At 32.0% G+C, this 19,784-nt stretch overlaps 1 protein-coding gene across 1 annotated transcript; it reads left to right on the forward strand.

Moving 5' to 3' along the window:
- Nucleotides 1-1,745: 1,745 nt before the first annotated feature.
- On the forward strand, nucleotides 1,746-13,280 carry LOC123703760 (cytochrome P450 4C1-like). The gene is made up of 9 exons (XM_045651882.1): nucleotides 1,746-1,937; nucleotides 2,532-2,621; nucleotides 5,605-5,715; nucleotides 9,078-9,266; nucleotides 9,610-9,803; nucleotides 10,412-10,650; nucleotides 11,447-11,601; nucleotides 12,062-12,247; nucleotides 12,576-13,280. Exons 1-9 carry the CDS (start codon nucleotides 1,781-1,783, stop codon nucleotides 12,743-12,745), a joined length of 1,491 nt encoding a protein of 496 aa, XP_045507838.1. The 5' UTR covers nucleotides 1,746-1,780; the 3' UTR covers nucleotides 12,746-13,280.
- Nucleotides 13,281-19,784: the final 6,504 nt, after the last annotated feature.

Below are 19,784 nucleotides of genomic sequence, written 5' to 3' on the forward strand. Positions count from 1 at the left end.
TTTGCCTGCGACACATACATCACGTTTACTGAAAACATCAAGGATCTATATTTTAAAAACTGCGCTTCTAAATGCAAAAATCCATACTGATCTTATAAATGCGAAAGTAACTCTGTCTGTCTGTCAGTTACTCAATCACGCCTTAACTACTGAACCAATTTGCATGAAATTTGGTATAGAGATATTTTGATACCCGAGAAAGGACATAGGCTACTTTTTACCCTGGGAAATAGGATAGGTTTTATCCTGGAAATCCTACGGGAACGGGAACTACGCGGGTTTTTTTTGTCTGCGCGGGCGAAGCTGCGGGTGGAAAGCTAGTATTTATATAATTGAAATCAAAAATCTATTTTTTTTCTGTGCCCGCTTCGCTTGAAGTGCCCCATATGTAGGTATGCCATGATATATCCCAATTCCCACCCATGTTTTATTTAATAAAGGTCTTAGTATTTGTTAATATAAAAATAGTTCAATAAACGAGAAATTCCTGTAAATGTTGAATTCTCTCTATAAACTATTAGCGCAGCGTCACTCGTTCAGGTATGTACGAATGCGGGCTGACTTGGCTTATAAATAGATGTTTATTTTACGTTAGAAGACTTTATCACCATAGTAAAAGCATTAGAGTATAATATATTCTATGGTAAAGGGGCGATATTTTTTGGAAATCGTTTATGGAAATGATAAGGTTAATGGAAACGTTAAATAAAAACGTCTGACTTTTGATTTGATAGAGGATTGTAAGAAAAATAGTACAAAAAATAAGTTATGACACATATCTACGAGTTAATTATGTATATAGATATAGGAATAATTAATATATTATGTGGAAGGAAATCATCGTGAGGAATATAAACCGACATGTCGAAGAATAAAAATATTGAATGTACAGTTTTGATTTTTCTTCTTATAATGCTCTAAGTTTTCCTTTTTTTTTATAGTGGGGAAATCTTCCAAAGATACCCACGGCCCCCGGGGAAGGAGCCGTGGGTTATGTCGGATTCTTACCGACTAAAACCCCACTGTGTTCCGTCGAGCCGCATTAATGAGGGGGCCGCGGGTATTTGTTAGAATTCTTCCGCAACCCCCTCGGCGGCTCTAAGTTTTCCTACGATTTAATTATATTATGTACTAGCTTCCGCCCGCGACTCCGTCCGCGCGGATGTCGGTCTTCGCGTGGATGGTTATTTCTCCATTTTGAGTACCTCTGTCAATAACATCTTATAAATATCTATTGGACCCAATTCCCAAATACGGCTAGGCCGTATAATACGCAACGTGTGTTCGCGGTTCTACGGAATATGGATAAAACTGAAAAATTAAGATTAATTTTTTTCTACGTATTTTTCCAGGATAAAAAGTATCCTATTTTATGCCCAGGATAATAAGGTATAATTATACCAAGTTTCATCGAAATCGAACCGCTAGTTTTCACGTGATGCCTTCACATACAGACAGACAGACATACAGACAGACAGACAGACAAAAAATTTTTTAATCACATATTTGGGTTTGGTATCGATCCAGTAACACCCCCTGCTATTTATTTTTTCAATATTTTCAATGTACAGAATTGACCCTTCTACAGATTTATTATATGTATGTATAGATATTGGTCTATGTACGATGTGCTTTATAATTATTAAACTTGGCCTTTTTATTCTGTAGATATAGCTAGTCTGTGTAGCTAGACTGATATAACTATAAGACACTGTTTAAATTATATTCAATGTTAGACAGCATTCGCAAGGAAAAGGGTCTAATTATAGTCAATTTTAAAATGCATCTGTGGTTATTTTATTGCGTTTTAGTATTGTTATTTATTTATTTATTAAAGAAGCCTTTATATCAGCACATGGCGACATTAAACGTGTATACTTCAAAGAAAAATCTACCGTTTTTTGGCGATGCGAGATACTTGTTTGGTGATCCAGGGAGTGAGTTTTTTTAAGTTTTTTATTTTTGTGTGAAAAGTTATACGTTCTATTGATCTTAGGGTATCTATATTATGTTTATAAATGAAATTGAATTTGCATGAAATGTCGAAAAATAAAAAAAAAAAAAATAAAAGAATGTGTTAAAGGGATTCGAAACCTGTAACAGTTACTTTTTACAGATACCTAATTTTTTTCAGATACTTTTTATTATTTACGATAAACGGAACGAATTTAATTTTGAAAGTTATAGTTCATTATTTTCAAATGATTAAAATCATAATTATTTACGGTTCTGTTGTTATAATTTTTCAGTTATATGCGAAAGTTATTTATTGTAATAGTATAGATTTTTAAGCTATTGCATAGCTTCTATCGCGGGCCTTGAGCGCGGGGACCGAATCGAGAAATTCCGTAACGAAAAAACCTCACGCTCCCCACTCCGACGGGCGGAGGTGTGGCTTGAAGGCAGCAGCTTTACCGCGGCAGTCCCCGAGTGCCACACGTCGTTTTTTTTAAATATATATGAATATAATTTATTTATTTATCATTCTATGGGACATGAAACACAATTCTAAAAAAATATATTTATTACAGACATAATGAATATGATGATGGAAACGAGTAAAGAGTGTTCTGAAAAAGGTGGTTTGACAAAATTATGGCAAGGGCCGTTTCTATTTTTTTGTAAGTAATCGACAATATAATCGACAATAATCCTTTTTATTAACAAAAATCTAATCATCCTTCACATGCTTCAAAAAAAAAAAGAAAAAGAGTGTGTGTACTTGTGTACACGCGTTAGAAGTATACTTCTTTGGCGTATGGAAAAAAAATACTAGAATATACAACTTGAACTGAACATATTATAGTTATCAATTTTCATACCACCTAGAACTAACTTCATTCTGTTAAATTTAGGTGTCGGTGTGCGCGCGCATTGTAAAAATTCACTCTCAGCATTTTACTCCATCGCGCCAAAAGGAGTATAACTTAAAAAAAAAACAGATTATAATCTCTCGTGATATTTTAATCTGTGGACAAATTGTGACCTGAAACATCTGCTATCAATTTAACATTTTTTTCCGACTCTAACGGTGCATTTAGACCAAACGAACATAGAGCTAGAGCTAGAGCAAGAGCATCGTTTCTATAGTGTAAACGAAAACTCGTATCCCGTGTTGTTCAGTATTAGAACATTGCATGGACGCTTTTCGAACGGACTTAAGAACAACGAAAGAATGCTCTACGCCTGTTAAGAGCAAGTTGCATATATCAGCTGTGTGTTTTTAAATAAATTAGGCTATTATAACGAATGCCCTTTTCATAATGTTTTGGCTTTACATCAAAAATATAATAATTTAACAAAAAATAAATAAAATTATAAGTATTATAATACAATATAGATAATTATACAAAAACAGTTCTTTTACATGTAAGTCTGTATGTACACATATTATGATAATTGTATCACTACGTAGTATAAAACAAAGTCGCTTTCTCTGTCCCTATGTCCCTTTGTATGCATTTATCTTTATATTGTATGTATCTTTAAAACAACGTAACGGATTTTGATGCGGTTTTAAATAGATAGAGTGAATCAAGAGGAATGTTTTAGTATATAATTTATTAGGGTTTAGACAAAGCGGGCAAAGCCGCGGGCGGTAAGCTAGTTTATTATAAAAGCGTGATGATTAAATTAAATTATTAAAACTATACACCTACACTAGCCATACATCTTAAAATACATGTACAGAACATCTCACTTTTGAATATTAATACTAACGTAGATGTTACATTTGACCTACTACAACGAAGATTATTCCACGTTATGAGTTTCACGCTTAATTGGACAGACGAAATGATACAGTCATTGCATTTGAGTTATTTACATAGTGTGGTTGGAGCCTTATATGCTTCTGGGTTTAGGCACGGAATACACTAGCTTTCCGCACTCCGCTTTGGCCGCTAAGTTGTTTTTTTTTATTCATAAAAGAGCAGGCATTTGACAGCGATCCCGAAGCGTGGATGCGGTCGATCGCAAATGATGCCTGTCCTCAAAGAGCCTATTCACTCTGGTTTTAAACAGTTCCAAATTATAGCTCTCAGGAAACACAGAAGGCGGCAGGGAGTTTCGCAGTTTGAATTAAAAAAGATCTTATAGTTAACGAAAAACCCGAATAGTACGTGTATCCGTATCCGTGGGATTTTCAGAATTAAATCTTAAGTTCTTTAGACGTGAAGAGACAGACAGATTGATGGGATTTCCGGAATAAAACCTATCCTATATGTTAGTTCAAGTTACCCTCTATATGTGTGCTAAATTTCATTGTAATCGGTTCAGTAGTATTTGCGTCTTTACATAGGAGGATGTATGTATGTTCGTTACTCCTTTGAGTAACAAACAACCTCAGAGACTTTCGCATTTATTATTAGTCAATTTTTATAAAAAAAAATATTTTAACTCAACTCGACTTTTATATCATACACAAAAAATAACTTTTTAATTAGGAACAATAATTTGTAAACCATGTAATATCTCTATTAACTTTGGCGATTTTAGATTCTATAAATAAATAAGAACGAAATACTGTGAAAAAATAGAAAATATAATTGTTTGTACGTCACAGTTATATAATAATATACTGAAGAATATTTAAATGTTCTCATTCTTATTATAATTGTATGTTATCTATTACAATAAAAGTCGCGCTATTTAATAATATTAATTACATAAATATGAGCTATTGAGTCAAGAACAGCATAATTGAGTGTCATGTCATTTTATTCTTCGATGTTTTCCTCGTGGATAAAAATACTAGTGATTAACAAATGACGTTCGTAGTTAATGATAGAAGATGGTTGTCATGGTAACGGAATATTTCTTTCTATATCGCATCGGTACATTTACAAACGAACGAATGCTCATTCACCACATAGCCCTACTATGTCAAATTATTTTAATGTAAACAGGCGTAGAGCATTCTTTTGTTGTTCTTAGTGCGTTCGAAAAGATTATAATAATATGCAATGTTCTAATATTGAACGACACTGAATACGAGTTTTCGTTTACACTAAAAGATCACGAAAGAATGCTCTAGCTCTATGTTCGTTTTCTTTCAGCATTATTTCGTTGTTTTTAGTGAGTTCGAACAGATTCTATGCAATGTTCTAATATCTACTGAATAACACTGAATACGAGTTTTCGTTTACACTTTAAGATCACGAAAGAATGCTCTAGCTCTATGTTCATTTTCTTTCAGCATTATTTCGTTGTTTTAAGTGAGTTCGAAAAGATTCTATGCAATGTTCTAATACTGAACGACACTGAATACGAGTTTTTGTTTACACTAAAAGATTACGAAAGTATGCTCTAGCTCTCTAGCTCTATGTTTGTTTTATGTAAATGCACCGTAACATGAAGGTCGTCGGATCAACTAGTGTCAAACGATTTACATGGTCTGTGGTTTTAGATATTAATATTTACTAGCTTTGCCTGCGACTTCTTTCATGTATTTTCCTAATATATATTTTTTTCCATTTGATTGAAACGTTTTTTTTATTAATGTTTCTTTTCCCAAGACTAACGAGATTTGTTAAGTTTATCAACTTTTTATTTAATTTATTTATTTTACAGAGTGTAATAGTTTTGGTAAAATTTCTTTTTCAGTTTGCACAGATCCAGTAAAAGCTGAGGCGTTACTTAAACATCATCTAGAAAAGGATGACATGATTAAAGTACTTCGCACATTAACTGGGAACGGCTCGTTATTCGCACCAGGTAAACAATTTTTTATTTATGTGCTGTGCCGCGCGCTGCCCGCCGCGCCGCATGCACAGGGCCCGCCGCACGTCGAGCTGTTCGTGCGCACCGGCCCGCAGAAGATACTGCTCTCTGTGAACAACTCGATACTCGCCGAATACTTATGAGCCAATTTTTCAATCCTTGGTTAAAATTTATCCGTCCAATAAAGTATTACACGAACATATTAAAATGTCACTTGTAAACTGTCAAATACGGACAATTACAATACATTTTTGAAATGGTAGTTTAATACGTTATTCGATGAATGAGTTTTAACCAAGGATTGAAAAATCAGCCCTTAATCGATACTAGTCGAAAATCGAAATCGAAGTCTTTGCTCAAAATTACTTTTTCAGGGCGACATTTTTTTGTTAAAAATAGTTCATTTAAAAACATGTCAAATGAACGTTTTCTCTCTTTGACCGTAACATACTTAGTATATTGTAGAGATAATCTTTGTTGTCCAAAGTATCTATTGTAGTATACATTGTAAAACTTATTTTCATAAGTACCTTAGCGTGTACCTAACGAGTGTAGTCACTGGCATTTTATAATGTTCAATTCATAACCATACTTAGGTACATAAAATAATAGTGTAATCGTAGTAATCTAAAAAATTATATTTTCTAAGTTACATCTCCTAGTTTCTTATAATAAACTAGCTTTCCACCCGCGGCATCGCCCGCGCAGTCAAAGAAAAACCCGCATAGTTCCCGTTCCCGTGGGATTTCCGAGATTGCGTCATTTTCCCGGGATACAAAGTAGCCTATGTTCTTTCTCGGGTATCAAAATATCTTCATACCAAATGTCATGACACACAGACAGACAACAGACAGACAGACAGAGTTACTTTCCCATTTATAATATTAATAAGTATGGATTTTTACATTTTAATTTACTTACTACTATATTATCAAATCAAAAATTAAATACTGTTAATCTAAACAAGTCATCTAGTTGCTTACACCAGTAAAATTATTGATCATTTTTTGTACAATGTTTTACTTAGTTTTATAGTATCTATTTTTTTAAAGTGCGAGCGACGCAGTTCTAAAAATGTAGTTCAAAACTTTTCAAATTGCTTTTATACTCCTATATTAAATCAAACAATTCAGGATATGCCTAATTCATATATTTAGTTATTCTTTTACAAGTTATTTTGTTCCTTCAATAAACAATTCAGATCCATTCTTTTATACGGTGCCAAAACTATCAAAATTTCTACTACGCTATGTTATCGGAATAGCTAGCAAAATCCTACAGTTGTACTATGACTATCTCCGTTGAATTTCTTGGAAATATGGTCGTTATAAATGCAGTGATATATTTTCACTAACAGGTACCTACTGATTTCAGTGGAGTAGTGCCGGGGCCCTTGTTCTTTCAGGGCTCGTATAAAGATAATGTAATATTATGATGTCAAATATTTCATTGATACATAACACAATGCGTATTTTTAGAAATCTAAAACGGGCTGGGCTACGTAATATACCTCCATTATACTATATACCTATTACCCAAATTATGTTTATTTCGAATAACAATAAGAATAATATTTAAAAAAAACATCAAACTATCTGCGAAATCTGTATTAATTTTTCTGCATGTACATATTAATAAGACTTGCTAAATATAGGATAATATATATTATATTTGATTCATATTCAAGAACACTAAAATTATATACTATAAGAAATTAAATATGCAACCATAAGGCCTTGAACTCTTAAAGCCGGCCCTGTGTCCTTAGAATAGGTATATTGTTACGTTAATTATAGTAATTGATGTTTGAAACATGTTACTGTAGTCTCTAGCAATAGAAGCTATGCGTTCCTTGTTAACACAATAACTAATGAATGATATACAATATACAGGGTGTCCCACTATCGGTATACTAAGCGCGAAAGTACTTGTAGCATGTCACTGATCACGTATAAAATACTTGAACAACTAAATTACGTCAAAAACATTTTGCTAATTTTTTCCTTAAAATTCATGTTTTCTTCTCTAGCTTCGCGCATCCGGCATGGCGGGTTGCTTGTTAGGGGTGTACACATAGAGTTTTAATAATTCATCTAATGAAAAAAAATGCGTCTGGAATTTTATAAGTATTTTTTACGTACTCACCGTTTGCAAAACTATAATCTCCTTTGAGCCTAGTATACCAACGGTAGGACACCCTGTATTTATGGATAGTTTCTGCATTATGTATGGTTGTCACTCAAGTGCAAAAAAATCTCACACCCGTACATATTCCGTTCAACCTCAATTACTTTTGTGATCTAAACTTAAAAAAAAACTAACGTTTTTAAAAGTTTAGAAAATACGTTTTCTAAAAATAGAAAATTCCTTACTCAACATTTTTTATCAGAGTTTGCAATACAATGACTGAATGAATTTTATATGTATATAAATAGAAGTAATTTGAATATATTTTATGTTGTATTTATAAATTACGTGTGACGTTGTGCTTTATTTATTTATTTTATTTTTATTTTTATTTTTATTTTCTTCGAATTTATTATTTTAAATTAATTAGTTAGTTATTTGGCTTCCTAGCCTTTGGTATATTATGCTCTGTCCTTTACCTGAAGGTTGCCTGGCAGAGATGGCTTAGAGCCATAAGGCCGCTATTTGTACATTTTGAATGTTTTTGTTGTACTTTTATTTTATAAGACTGTTGTACAATAAAGAGTAAATAAATAAATAAAATAAATAAATGACTTATTGTTACAATCACAAGTTAAAATTGCTTATGTCAGAAACGGATCTTAAATTATATTTAGGAGTATAATTAATGATTAGGGCTTGTTATAAAAGACATTACTTGCATATCATGTTGTAGTCCAATAAGTTGTCTATTGAATAAATCAGAAATTTTTATCTGAAAACCGAAACCGTGGTATATAAATTTCATTGTAATCGATTCAGTAGTATTTGCGTGAAAGAGTAACAAACACATACTCAAAATACACATGCATACTCACAATACATATATATACATACTCACAAACTTTCGCATTTATAATACTAGATTTCCGCCCGCGGCTTCGCCCGCGTAAAAAAAAAAAAACCAGCATAGTTCCCGTTCCCGTGGGATTTCCGGGATAAAACCTATCCTATGCATTAATCCAAGTTATCCTCTATATGTGTGCTAAATTTTATTGGGATCGGTTCAGTAGTATTTGCGTGAAAAAGTAACCAACATTCATACGTACACACACACATACAACCATCGTCACAAACTTTCACATTTATTATATTATATTAGGATAGGATTAAGTAGGAAAGTATGATATTTAGTGTTATTTAATGTACAATATTAATCATTATTACAGTGCCAATATGGAAGCCTCGTCGGAAAGTTATGGTGTCGGCGCTACATCCCAAATTTGTTGCTAACTTCTTTAGCATCTTTTTGAATCGGAGCCAGAAGTTGGTCGATGAGATCGCACCGACTGTTTCGAGCAAAACTCCCGTCAAAATATGGCCTTATTTGAACTCTTATAATTTTGACGTGACGTTGGGTAAGTTACTTAATTATAAGTCTTGAGTTAGCTCAATTAGGGAACAATTAGAAAGAATTTTCAAAATTGGTTTAGCTGTTTCAGTTTGCTTGCACATTCTTTATAAAGAATAATATTAGTATTCTATATAATGTGGAATGTGGAAATTATATTTTGAGCTAGAATTCTTGAATTACTATGTTCACATAATTACATATTATATAGGTATATTTGCATCTGTAATTTTATAAATATTTTATTAATCATCAGATCCTTGGTTTTAGTAATCATCAGATATAATATCATGTATTCAATATTATTCCTCAATTTATTATTAAACATATACATTTGTAATAATTCACAGAAGCTGGAATGGGAGAGAAAGAATTCTTACCGGAAGATAAAGAAATTGTCCTAAATTCAATGTCACAGCTAAAAGATTATCTAACTAAGAGGATATTCCAATTTTGGCAGACACCAGATTTTCTGTTTCGCTTTCATCCAAACCACATAAAAGTTGATAGTTTAAGGAAAATAGTTTTTTCCATACTAGACAAGGTAAGGACAGAATGAGAAGCATTTACTCATAATATAATCTACTTACTTCAATTTATGGTGATAATAATAATTGTAAAAAATCGCGAAAAGAAAATGTTATAGATAAAATATTCACTAAGAAATAATGTAGTTCCACAAGTGAAAGAATTTTCCAAAAATAACATTTCAAGGATATAAATCTCCTATGAAGGTCAAACTTTTTGCTTCTTAAATGTATTTCCTATTGATGTTTTTTCTTGATTATTGCTGACGATGACTAGCTTGAAATTTAATTAAGTTTTGAAACATTTTTGAAGTAATCATTCTTAACATTTTAATCACTAGCCCAAAAAAAGGAAAAAAATGTGTGCATGTACACACGTAAGAAGTGAAACTTCTTTATGACCTTATTTTTCAAAAAATAATTTACTATATGCAACTTTACAGAAATACGTCGAATCACGCGTGGTAGGGATAAGAAAAAGATGGTGAGTAATGAAAAAATTTCACGCGTAACGAAAAAATGTTACACTACATTTTGTTTCCAACCCCGATAAAGAAGTTTCATTTCAAAAAGTATTTCTTCCTGGCTATTAGCAACCAAAGTTTGAGTCACAGTATTCTTACAGGGAGTAAATAAGAAAACAAGTGAAGTATTAAACGAAGACACATTACTACAGAACAAACTATCGATTTTCGATCTTTTCGTCGCGTTTTCTAGACGAGACGTGGAATATAATGAAGTGGAACTTAGAGAAGAAGTCATAACCTTGGTATCAGCTGCTACAGACACTTGTTCGAACGTGCTTGAGTTTGTTTTGATACTGTTGGCTAAATACCCTGTGGTGCAGGAGAAAGTTTATGAAGAGTAAGTCAAATAATGTTAAATTGCAATTTTGAATTCAACAGCTGTACCTACCAGTACCAGTTTTTAAAATATTTTCATATTAATCTATACTTTGAAGCTGAAGAGTTTGTTTGTTTGAACGCGCTAATCTCAGGAAGGGTTCGATTAGAAAAAATATTTCGGTGTTAGATAGCCCATTTATCGAGGAAGGCTATAGGCCATTATCATCACGCAAAGACCAACAGGAGCGGAGCAATGCGGGCGAACCTGCGGGGAACAGCTAGTAAAAATATATTTTCCTTCTTTAGGTGTCATTTGTTAACTAGTATTGTTTGGAATGAATAATCTGGTGAACTGCTTTAACAGTTTTAAAATTATTTAGCAGTAGGAAACTAGATTTGCCGTCAGGAGAATGTAATTCGTTACATCAAATTATATTATAACATAGTAATGTGCGTCAAATCGCTGATTCATTTTCATGAAATGATCGAAATTAATCCTACTTATATTATAAATGCGAAAGTTTGTGAGGATGTGTGTGTGTGTGTGTGTGTTTGTTACTCTGTCACGCTACTGAACCGATTACAGTGAAATTTAGCACACATATAGAGGGTAACTTGGATTAACACATAGGATAGGTTTCATCCCGGAAATCCCACGGAAACGGGAACTATGCGGGTTTTTCTTTTAAAACGCGGGCGGAACGCTAGAGTGTCATACATTTGAGATATTCGTAGGTACCACAAAATAAAATGTCTGTAAGATATATTCTTTCAAAGTAAGTCTAGTTAATTTAAGTGATATTACAATTTTCCAGATTACACACGGAGTTTCATGAACAAAACATGTTACCCAAAACGAGGGAGGATCTTTCAAAACTGAAATATTTGGAACGCGTTATCAACGAGGCTCTAAGGCTCTATCCACCTGCGCCATTTGTTTTACGAAAAACGAAACGACAAACTACTTTTTGTAAGTCTTTATATTTTACCTTAAATACTGGCCTTATTTCTTAGGCCGCGTTTCCACCTGCAAGAAAACTTCCGCGAGAAATGTCCGACAGTCTGTCTGACAGCAACTTGCAAGTCTACTTGCAAGTGGAAACGCGGAATTAGACTTGCAAGTTGCTGTCGGACAGACTGTCGCACATTTCTCACGGAAGTTTTCTTGCAGGTGGACAGGCGGCCTTAGACTAAGATATAATGTTATACTCGTTAAATATGTTTGTTAGTTTATCATTTTTCAGCTGACAATAATTATATTAATACTTTGATGAAACTGTACCGTATATCACCGTATCGGTGATAATAAAAAGTCTATTTGAATAAATATTTAAATTTGAGTGTTTTAAATAAAAAACTAATTTCACGATCAATGCTATTTATTATTTTCCTATATTCTTAATGGTCAGACACTTTATATACTATTACAGCTGATGGCATAGTTATACCAGAAGACGCGAGTATTCTGGTCTCCCTCTGGGGTCTTCATAGAAACAAAAAGCATTGGGGACCAGACGCAGACTGTTTCGATCCAGACCGCTTCCTGCCAGAACGCTACAGCCGTGTTCCACCGGGATGTTTCATACCATTCTTGTCAGGATCTAGAAATTGTCCTGGTGAGTATCCTGTAAAAAATTATATATAGATTAGAAATACATAAAGGAGTATTAAGGATTTGCTATGATAATGAAAGAATATTTTTTATCGGCTTAAATATACTTCATCTAATGATATTAAAAACCATTAAATATTTGATCAGTAGTTTAAAATTGTCAGTCAGTATTTATTTAGTGGATAATCTATACTAATAATAAATCTAGTAGGTATACACAAAAAGTCTTTCGAGTAACGAATTAATTAATTAACTTAGTAGTCCATCTTCTGAAGTGAAAACGCATTGCAAATTTACAACAATTTATTTTAATTCTGTCTTTAACATTCCAGGTTTTGCCTTCGCCATGATGTCAGTAAAAACCGTCTTGTCAGTGCTACTCAAGACATACAGAGTTAAACCAGACGCAGAAAATGGTCCGATACCACAGATTAAGCTAAACTATGACATAACAATTACAGCAGTGGATAGTAAAATAGCTTTTGAAAAGAGATCCTTATAACGGAGTTGGTTTATTATTATCTAGTCAATATTAAGATAAGTAGTCTTGAAATGGGGAGTTTGGTTGTAATAATTAAGACTGTAAGGCCTAGTTTCACCACTTATATTTACTTATAACCTATTGAACATTTTTTGACTGTGTTGTCTTAACTGATAGATAAAAAGCGAACATATTATCCAGAATTTGTAAAATTAGAAAGCGGTTTGTTTAAGCTGTGACTGTTTATTAATAAAAATGTGGAGGGCTGTGTCTTCTGATTAAATAATTTACTTTTGGATATTTTTAATCAAGTATTCTGTTTCCTTCGATACTCTCTGTTTATGTTTAGTAAAGATGACGTTTAGACAAATTGTTATTTATTTTGAAGTGAAACTTCTTAAGGCGCGTTGAAAGTAAAATTTCAAGGTCGCGTCATGGCATTACCGTCACGTCATGGGGTAAAGCGAAAGTTTTAGTATCCGAGAATATTTTCAAAGAAGTTTCACTTCTGACACGTGTGCTCGGCACACACGCTCTTTTTTATAAGTTTATAAAATTGTATTGTAGGTAAATATGGAATAGGGATTAAATTAATTTGAATTTGAAAAAATATTAATTCCTTTATTTTGTTAATTTGCTTTTTGTACTTATACAAAAAATAAATTATTCGAAAAGTATGTTGTCCTTTCATTTATACCTGTAATAGTTTTCTTTTCGTTCCAAGAAGAGAAAAAAAGTATTAAACTTATTTGGAATTATTTTATTCTTTCACTGCTGTTATACCTATGACGTCATCTTCATTTCATATTACCAAATTTATAATTCAAAAGTATTTTCAAACAAGGAAAGTTAACAATCTCTCTGTAAAAGATAATTAATTAATTACATGCAATGCATGTGTTTTGTAAGAGTATTTATTATATGTCAATTCTTTTAAAATAAGCCTAGTTACGTGAACTAATATTTAAGTTTGCATTTGAGTTTGAGTTACTTCATAACCCTACTGCGGTCGTACCAAAGCGTCCCAAAAATTAATGGCACCCATAAAATTATCGACAATAAATTAAAAATTAACAAATACGTCGCCAACTCAATAGAAATGGCCGTAAATCACAATAATTTATGCCGAGATGCGGTCGTAAAATTTTTATATCCCCATAAATGACGGTTTGATATTTTTTAACGCGTTTATTAAGACATTCTCGAATGCAAAGGGTAAATTAAGTATGTAATAAAGGTTATTGAGGGAATTTACCTCCTGGCAGCGGTATTTTATATTGAACAAGATGAGATTTGCGTGGTTCTTTATGATAACAATCATTTTAGGTAATAACTCGTATACGAGTACTTTCATATGAAATTAATATAGATATTTTTTTAATGTTACATACAGTAAATACATATTACAATATATTTTAATGTTATATTACTGAAGAGTTTGTTTGCTGGAACGCGCTATTTTCAGGTCCGATAAAAAAAAAGATTTCACTGTTACGTCTATAATATTTATGGAGGAAGCAAATGCTAAAACAGTGGGGCATTGCTAGAGCAGGATAAAAATAGGTTCAGATTAAATTATGGATACATATATCAGGCACATACACTACTGTATATATCTGATGCAGCGAATCGAATAGAAATGTTTTTTATTAAGTATATAATACTAAGTTATTTAAGTAGAAGAACACAGAACAATCCAAATAACAAATTCGGTTGACTTACACGCATTTTACCTTATTTTTGTTTCGACATTTTATTTTCTGACAATACCAAATATTCTCCCTATCTTTCCATGTCGATTTTCACAAAAATACCTATTTCCCACTAAAAAGCGGTAAATACGAAAGAAAACTTTATCAGGCACCACTTTATCGGCTGTTACACACGAGTGAAGCAAATGTACTCGGAATAAAATTTCAGATGGCTCACGTTTGTGTGTACTAAGCACTATTTGGTACGTGAAGTGAAATTGTGTATTATTTACTTATAGAATTGCTTTATATATTATAAGTATATATTGATAGTTAAAGAACATTGTATCCTATTTTTAATATTTTGTGTAAAACTAAACATGTAATGCTTTGGGGTAAAACCTGTTAATTAAATAAATAAATAAAAGGTTTTTTAAAATAAAAAAAAGATGAATTAGAATACCGATTCCGAGATACAATATAAACTTTATTTTATTTCTTTAGGATTGATATCTACATATTTATAAATTTTAAACTTCATATCCAGAGTCACACAGTTGAGGGTTAAATCCACACCAGCAAGAACTAATTTTATAAAATAATATTCTTGTATATTTTAGAATTATGTAAAAATTAAAAGCGAAATTAGGTTAATTTTCTTAATTAAGTCTTTATTAACATTTCCGAAGAATTTCGAGGGAACATTTATTATTTTATTTACTGAATAATTAGTTACAAGTATTTCTTGGATGAAATATTATAATAATTTCGGTTTAAGATTTCTGTTTGAGATGCTGAGTCGAGTTCACATATAGGTCAATGTTTACGCTCTAAAACTTGTCACTTAGTCACTTGTATTGTTTTGTGTGTTTATTATCTAATACTAGCCTTACCATGACTTAACTCATATTTACAGCTCCTTTGCCGTATAGAGTTTACAAATAAGCAATTTTTTTTTAAATTACCCCTTTTAATCGCAATATTGTTCATTTCATTCAAAAAACATCAAAAGCTTACTTACTGATAGATGACGTGTTTTCTGTATCATTAAAAAAAAGCTAAGCACACGTGTCAAAAGTGAAACTTTTATGGCCAGATTCAAAGATACCAACAGTGTCGCTTTACTCCGTGACGTGACGGTATTACCATGACGTGACCTTGAAATTTTACTTTCAATGCGCCTTTAAAAGTTTCATTAAAAAATCGTATTAAATTCATATTATAATGTTAGCAAAAACCATTCTAAATACTCTACGGGAGATTTAACGACACTGGTAATTTTTGTAATCTACATATAGGTAATAGACTCAATACAAACACTTAAGTTATTTACCAAACTTACATGTTGATAAAAGAAAATCATAAAGCTGCGTTCACATTTAAAGAATTATCTGCGACTAATTAATTGTCGCATATTATTTTGTTAAAAAAGTCGTAAAATTTTGGGATTATTTACTAGCTGTGCTTTTTTATTTTATTTTATTTGTTTCACCTGCGGCATCGCGTATTTCTTTAACTCATGTTTTATTTTGGTACATAAGCTACATCACTGCCAAGTATTACCTCAATCTTTTCAGTGATTTTCTCGTGTAAGAGTAACAAGCATACATATTACATAAATCCTTCCTCACAAACTTTCGCATTTATTACATTAGTAAAATATTATAAACTAGCTCTCCGCCCGTCGCATCGCCCGTTTTGTCTAAAACTCGACAAATTATATACTATAACGTTCCTCTTCAATCACTCTATCTATTAAAAATACTCCATCAAAATCTGTTGCGTAATTTTAAAGACCTAAGCATACAGATTCATAGACGGCGGAAAGCGACTTTGTTTTATACTATGTAGTGGAAACTTAAAAATAGTCGCATCAAGTGTCATAGTGACCTGGCCCTTATACAATATAAGGTATAACCACACAGGTATCCCGTTGTTCGATAGAGATATAAAATTAACATTTTACGACTCAATCAAGCCACGGGACATGTCGTTTATTACAAATTCGGAATGAATTAAAAATAATTTGTTTGCGGTTTAAATCGATTGTTGTTTTTATTACAAGTGGTGGTAATATAAGCATGTAAATGTATGTTTAAGATTAAGGGCCGATTTTTCAATCCTTGGTTAAAATTTATCTGTCCAATAAAGTATTATACGAACATTTTAAAATGTCACCTGTAAACTGTCAAATACGGGCAATTAGAATACATTTTTGAAATGGTAGTTTAATACGTTATTAGATGGATAAGTTTTAACTAACGATTGAAAAATCAGCCCTTAATGGATTGTTTGGACTTTAGGTTATGAGAGAATATTTTGTTTTCTAAATAGCACTGTGAAAGGCCACTACAACACACACGGATACAAAACGTTTGATTTAAGTCTCAATGAAGTCGGTGATTTTGATGTTACATATTAAAATTAGATTAATTATTATTGGCTAATTATTATGGACGATAAGCCTACTCTACAATCTATGCTCTATACTCTACAAAAAATTAAACTTTCGATATATTCAAAAGACAGAGGAAGTAATTTTATCTTAACTACTTATTTAAAAATACAATTAAATTAGTTTAAACTTTAAAGGTTAAACCCTCAGGTTAGTTATTTAAGTTAAAAAATGTTATGTATTTTCTATTAGCCAAATTCTAGTGAGCTTTTTTATTATTTTCAATATCTATGATATCGCGGGTCTCAAACCATAGGGGCGTATATGCAAAAATGCGATTTTTCGTTTTTAATGCCATTGGATTCTACTTTAAGCAATACATATCCTCAATTTTTCTTATAATTTAATACCGATTACTTTTTGTATAAAATGCAAAATATTATTTGCCGTAATCTAGACAGTCTACAATTATTGTTAGGCCATATAGCCGTATAATAGACGTAAGAGCAATATTATTGCTTATTGAGGCAGTTTTGACGTGCCTTATAGACGTATGCACATACGACCATCAATGTCAACATGATCCTGGGGATATTTAGTCATCACTGCGGACGTATGCACATACGTCTACATATTTTAGTATTGCTGTCTCCAGATTTCGTCACTAGGAGGACGTCACAGAGCAAGTTGGTGGACGTATCGTCATGTCAACAACATGGAAACACGATCATTCTGCAGTGAGATGCCAAAGCGAGTAGATGTAATTCTAATGCGTGGAATAACTTTAGTGAATTTACTATATAATATATATCTTAATATATATAAATCTCGTATCACAATGTTTGTCTTCAATGGACTCTTAAACCACTAAACCGATTATAATAAAATTCGCACACCATGTGCAGTTCGATCCAACTTGAGAGACAGGATAGTTTAAATTTCAAATCGTTTTAGAGAAAGCGGGCGAAGCTGCGGGTGGTAAGCTAGTTATTTTATAAAGAACATTGCATGGAGGAGGATAATAAGGTTAAGATTTTCACAAGCCCAGGATAGACCAATGTTGGTGTCATAAGTTTGAGAAGTTACCCGAAGAAGAACAGAAAGAAAAACAGGAGGAGTATAATGAAGAACATGTTAATAGGAAAGAATATGCCAAAGAAGAAAAGAAGAAGACAAATTAAAGGCAATGGTTGACTCTACTCTTCTTTTCTGTACCTGTATTTGATTTCGAAGCAGTATTATACTGTCCATTAGTTTTGGGTAAACCTATCTTTTATAAAAGGAAATTGGGCTTTATGAATTTCACAATACATAATGCAGTGAGCAAACAGGGCTACTGTTACTTTTGGCCAGAGTACGAAAGAAACAGAGGGGTAAATGAAGTCTCAACATGTTTGTACTTATACTTATATCACCAAGCTTACCAATGTGGAACACCTGATTCTTTATTCTGATTGCTGCCCAGAACCAAATCGAAATTGAGTGCTAGCTTCAATGCTAAGATAATTATGTAATGATGTCTCCAGCAAATCATGTAAAAATTATGTTATCAATTTGGCCGGTATATTTTTTTATGTATGTACACCGATTACTCCGAGGTTTCTGGACCGATCTATGTGATTATTTTTTTGTTTGATGCGTAATGGTGTCGAATTGGTCTCATAAAAAATTATTCGGATAGGCCTAGCAGTTTTTATTTTATGAGCATTTTTGTCTGATCTCGATGACTTAATTGAAATCTAGCAAGTACCTAACTTTGATACACTTCCCGGTAACCGATTAAGCTGAAATTTTGTATACGTATGTAAATTGGATAACGATGAAACATTATCATGACATAAAGCTGATTTGATGATGGAATCGGAAGGTGGCCATAGGAACTCAGTAATATATTGACTCAACTTTATCGAGTTTGGGCTCGTTTGATTCGTGTTGAAAAATACACTATAAAGTATTTAATAAAAATAACTACGTTAAAAACAACCGACTTCAATAATGGAAAAGTAAAAAATAAAAAAAAGATCTGATATTATTAATTACTACTTACATATTATTTAGATGTGCTAGTTATTTATTAAATAGCTTTGAAGTCGGTGCCAAGCACTAAGCACTTAGTATCAGACCTATTTAGTTAATAGCACATCTAAATAATATTATGTTAAAATTAATAACATCAAATCTTTTTTTTTTTTTTTACTTTTCCGTTACATATTGAAGTTGGTTGTTTTTAACGTAGTTAAAAATGTTTGTGACTTTAGTCATTTAAAGTAGGTACCTAAGTAACTATGTTCAGATTTATAAATAAATTTAATTTTTTTATATGCTTATTTTTATTTTCACACAGAAAATATTGTGTAATTACTCCGGTACTCCCATTTGTTTTTTTTTGTCTACATTGTAGAATAAAACTGGTTTATACCTCTACTTTGAATTCAAACGCCTCTCAATATAAATGCCAAGCCAAACAGGCGTAAGAATTTTAAAAACCGCGTAAATAACGTTAATTTTGATGGGTTCTCATTCCTAAATTACAATATTTTGAGTTACCGACTAGGTAAAAATAAATATAAGTATAAATATTAATAATTTAAGGAGAAGCGTTTTACGTCCATAAATTCCATACATTTATGGGGGAAATTTGACGGAGTTTTGCCGTCTATTCGTCATGGCAAATAGACGTATCAGTTAAAAACTAGTGTTACAGAGGGAATATCCTAAAACCAAGCATTCCATATTAACTGCAGTGTTAATATATAGCTACATGCAAAAACACAACAAGGTGGCTCAATCACAAAAAAAGTTATTTAGTTTTTTGTCTCTCCTGAAAAGTAGGGGTTTTGTGGATACGCCCCTATGGTTTGAGACCCGCGATATATTCATTTCATTCATTTGTTTTCTTCGTCAAAAGTATAATGAATTATAATGAACATTAAATATAGAATAACAAAATAGGAGCAATACAAGTCATAATAAT

This window comes from Colias croceus, chromosome 27, assembly GCF_905220415.1.
Source record: "Colias croceus chromosome 27, ilColCroc2.1".
In the NCBI taxonomy this organism is placed as follows: Eukaryota; Metazoa; Arthropoda; class Insecta; order Lepidoptera; family Pieridae; genus Colias; species Colias croceus.

Excerpts from the sequence above, each read along its gene's own strand:
- LOC123703760 (XM_045651882.1), top strand. The coding sequence starts at position 1,781 with ATGCATCTGTGGTTATTTTATTGCGTTTTAGTATTGTTATTTATTTAT. Across the intron at positions 9,267-9,609 it reads TAATTTTGACGTGACGTTGG|AAGCTGGAATGGGAGAGAAA; the intron begins GTAAGTTACTTA and ends AATAATTCACAG. Across the intron at positions 10,651-11,446 it reads CAGGAGAAAGTTTATGAAGA|ATTACACACGGAGTTTCATG; the intron begins GTAAGTCAAATA and ends ACAATTTTCCAG.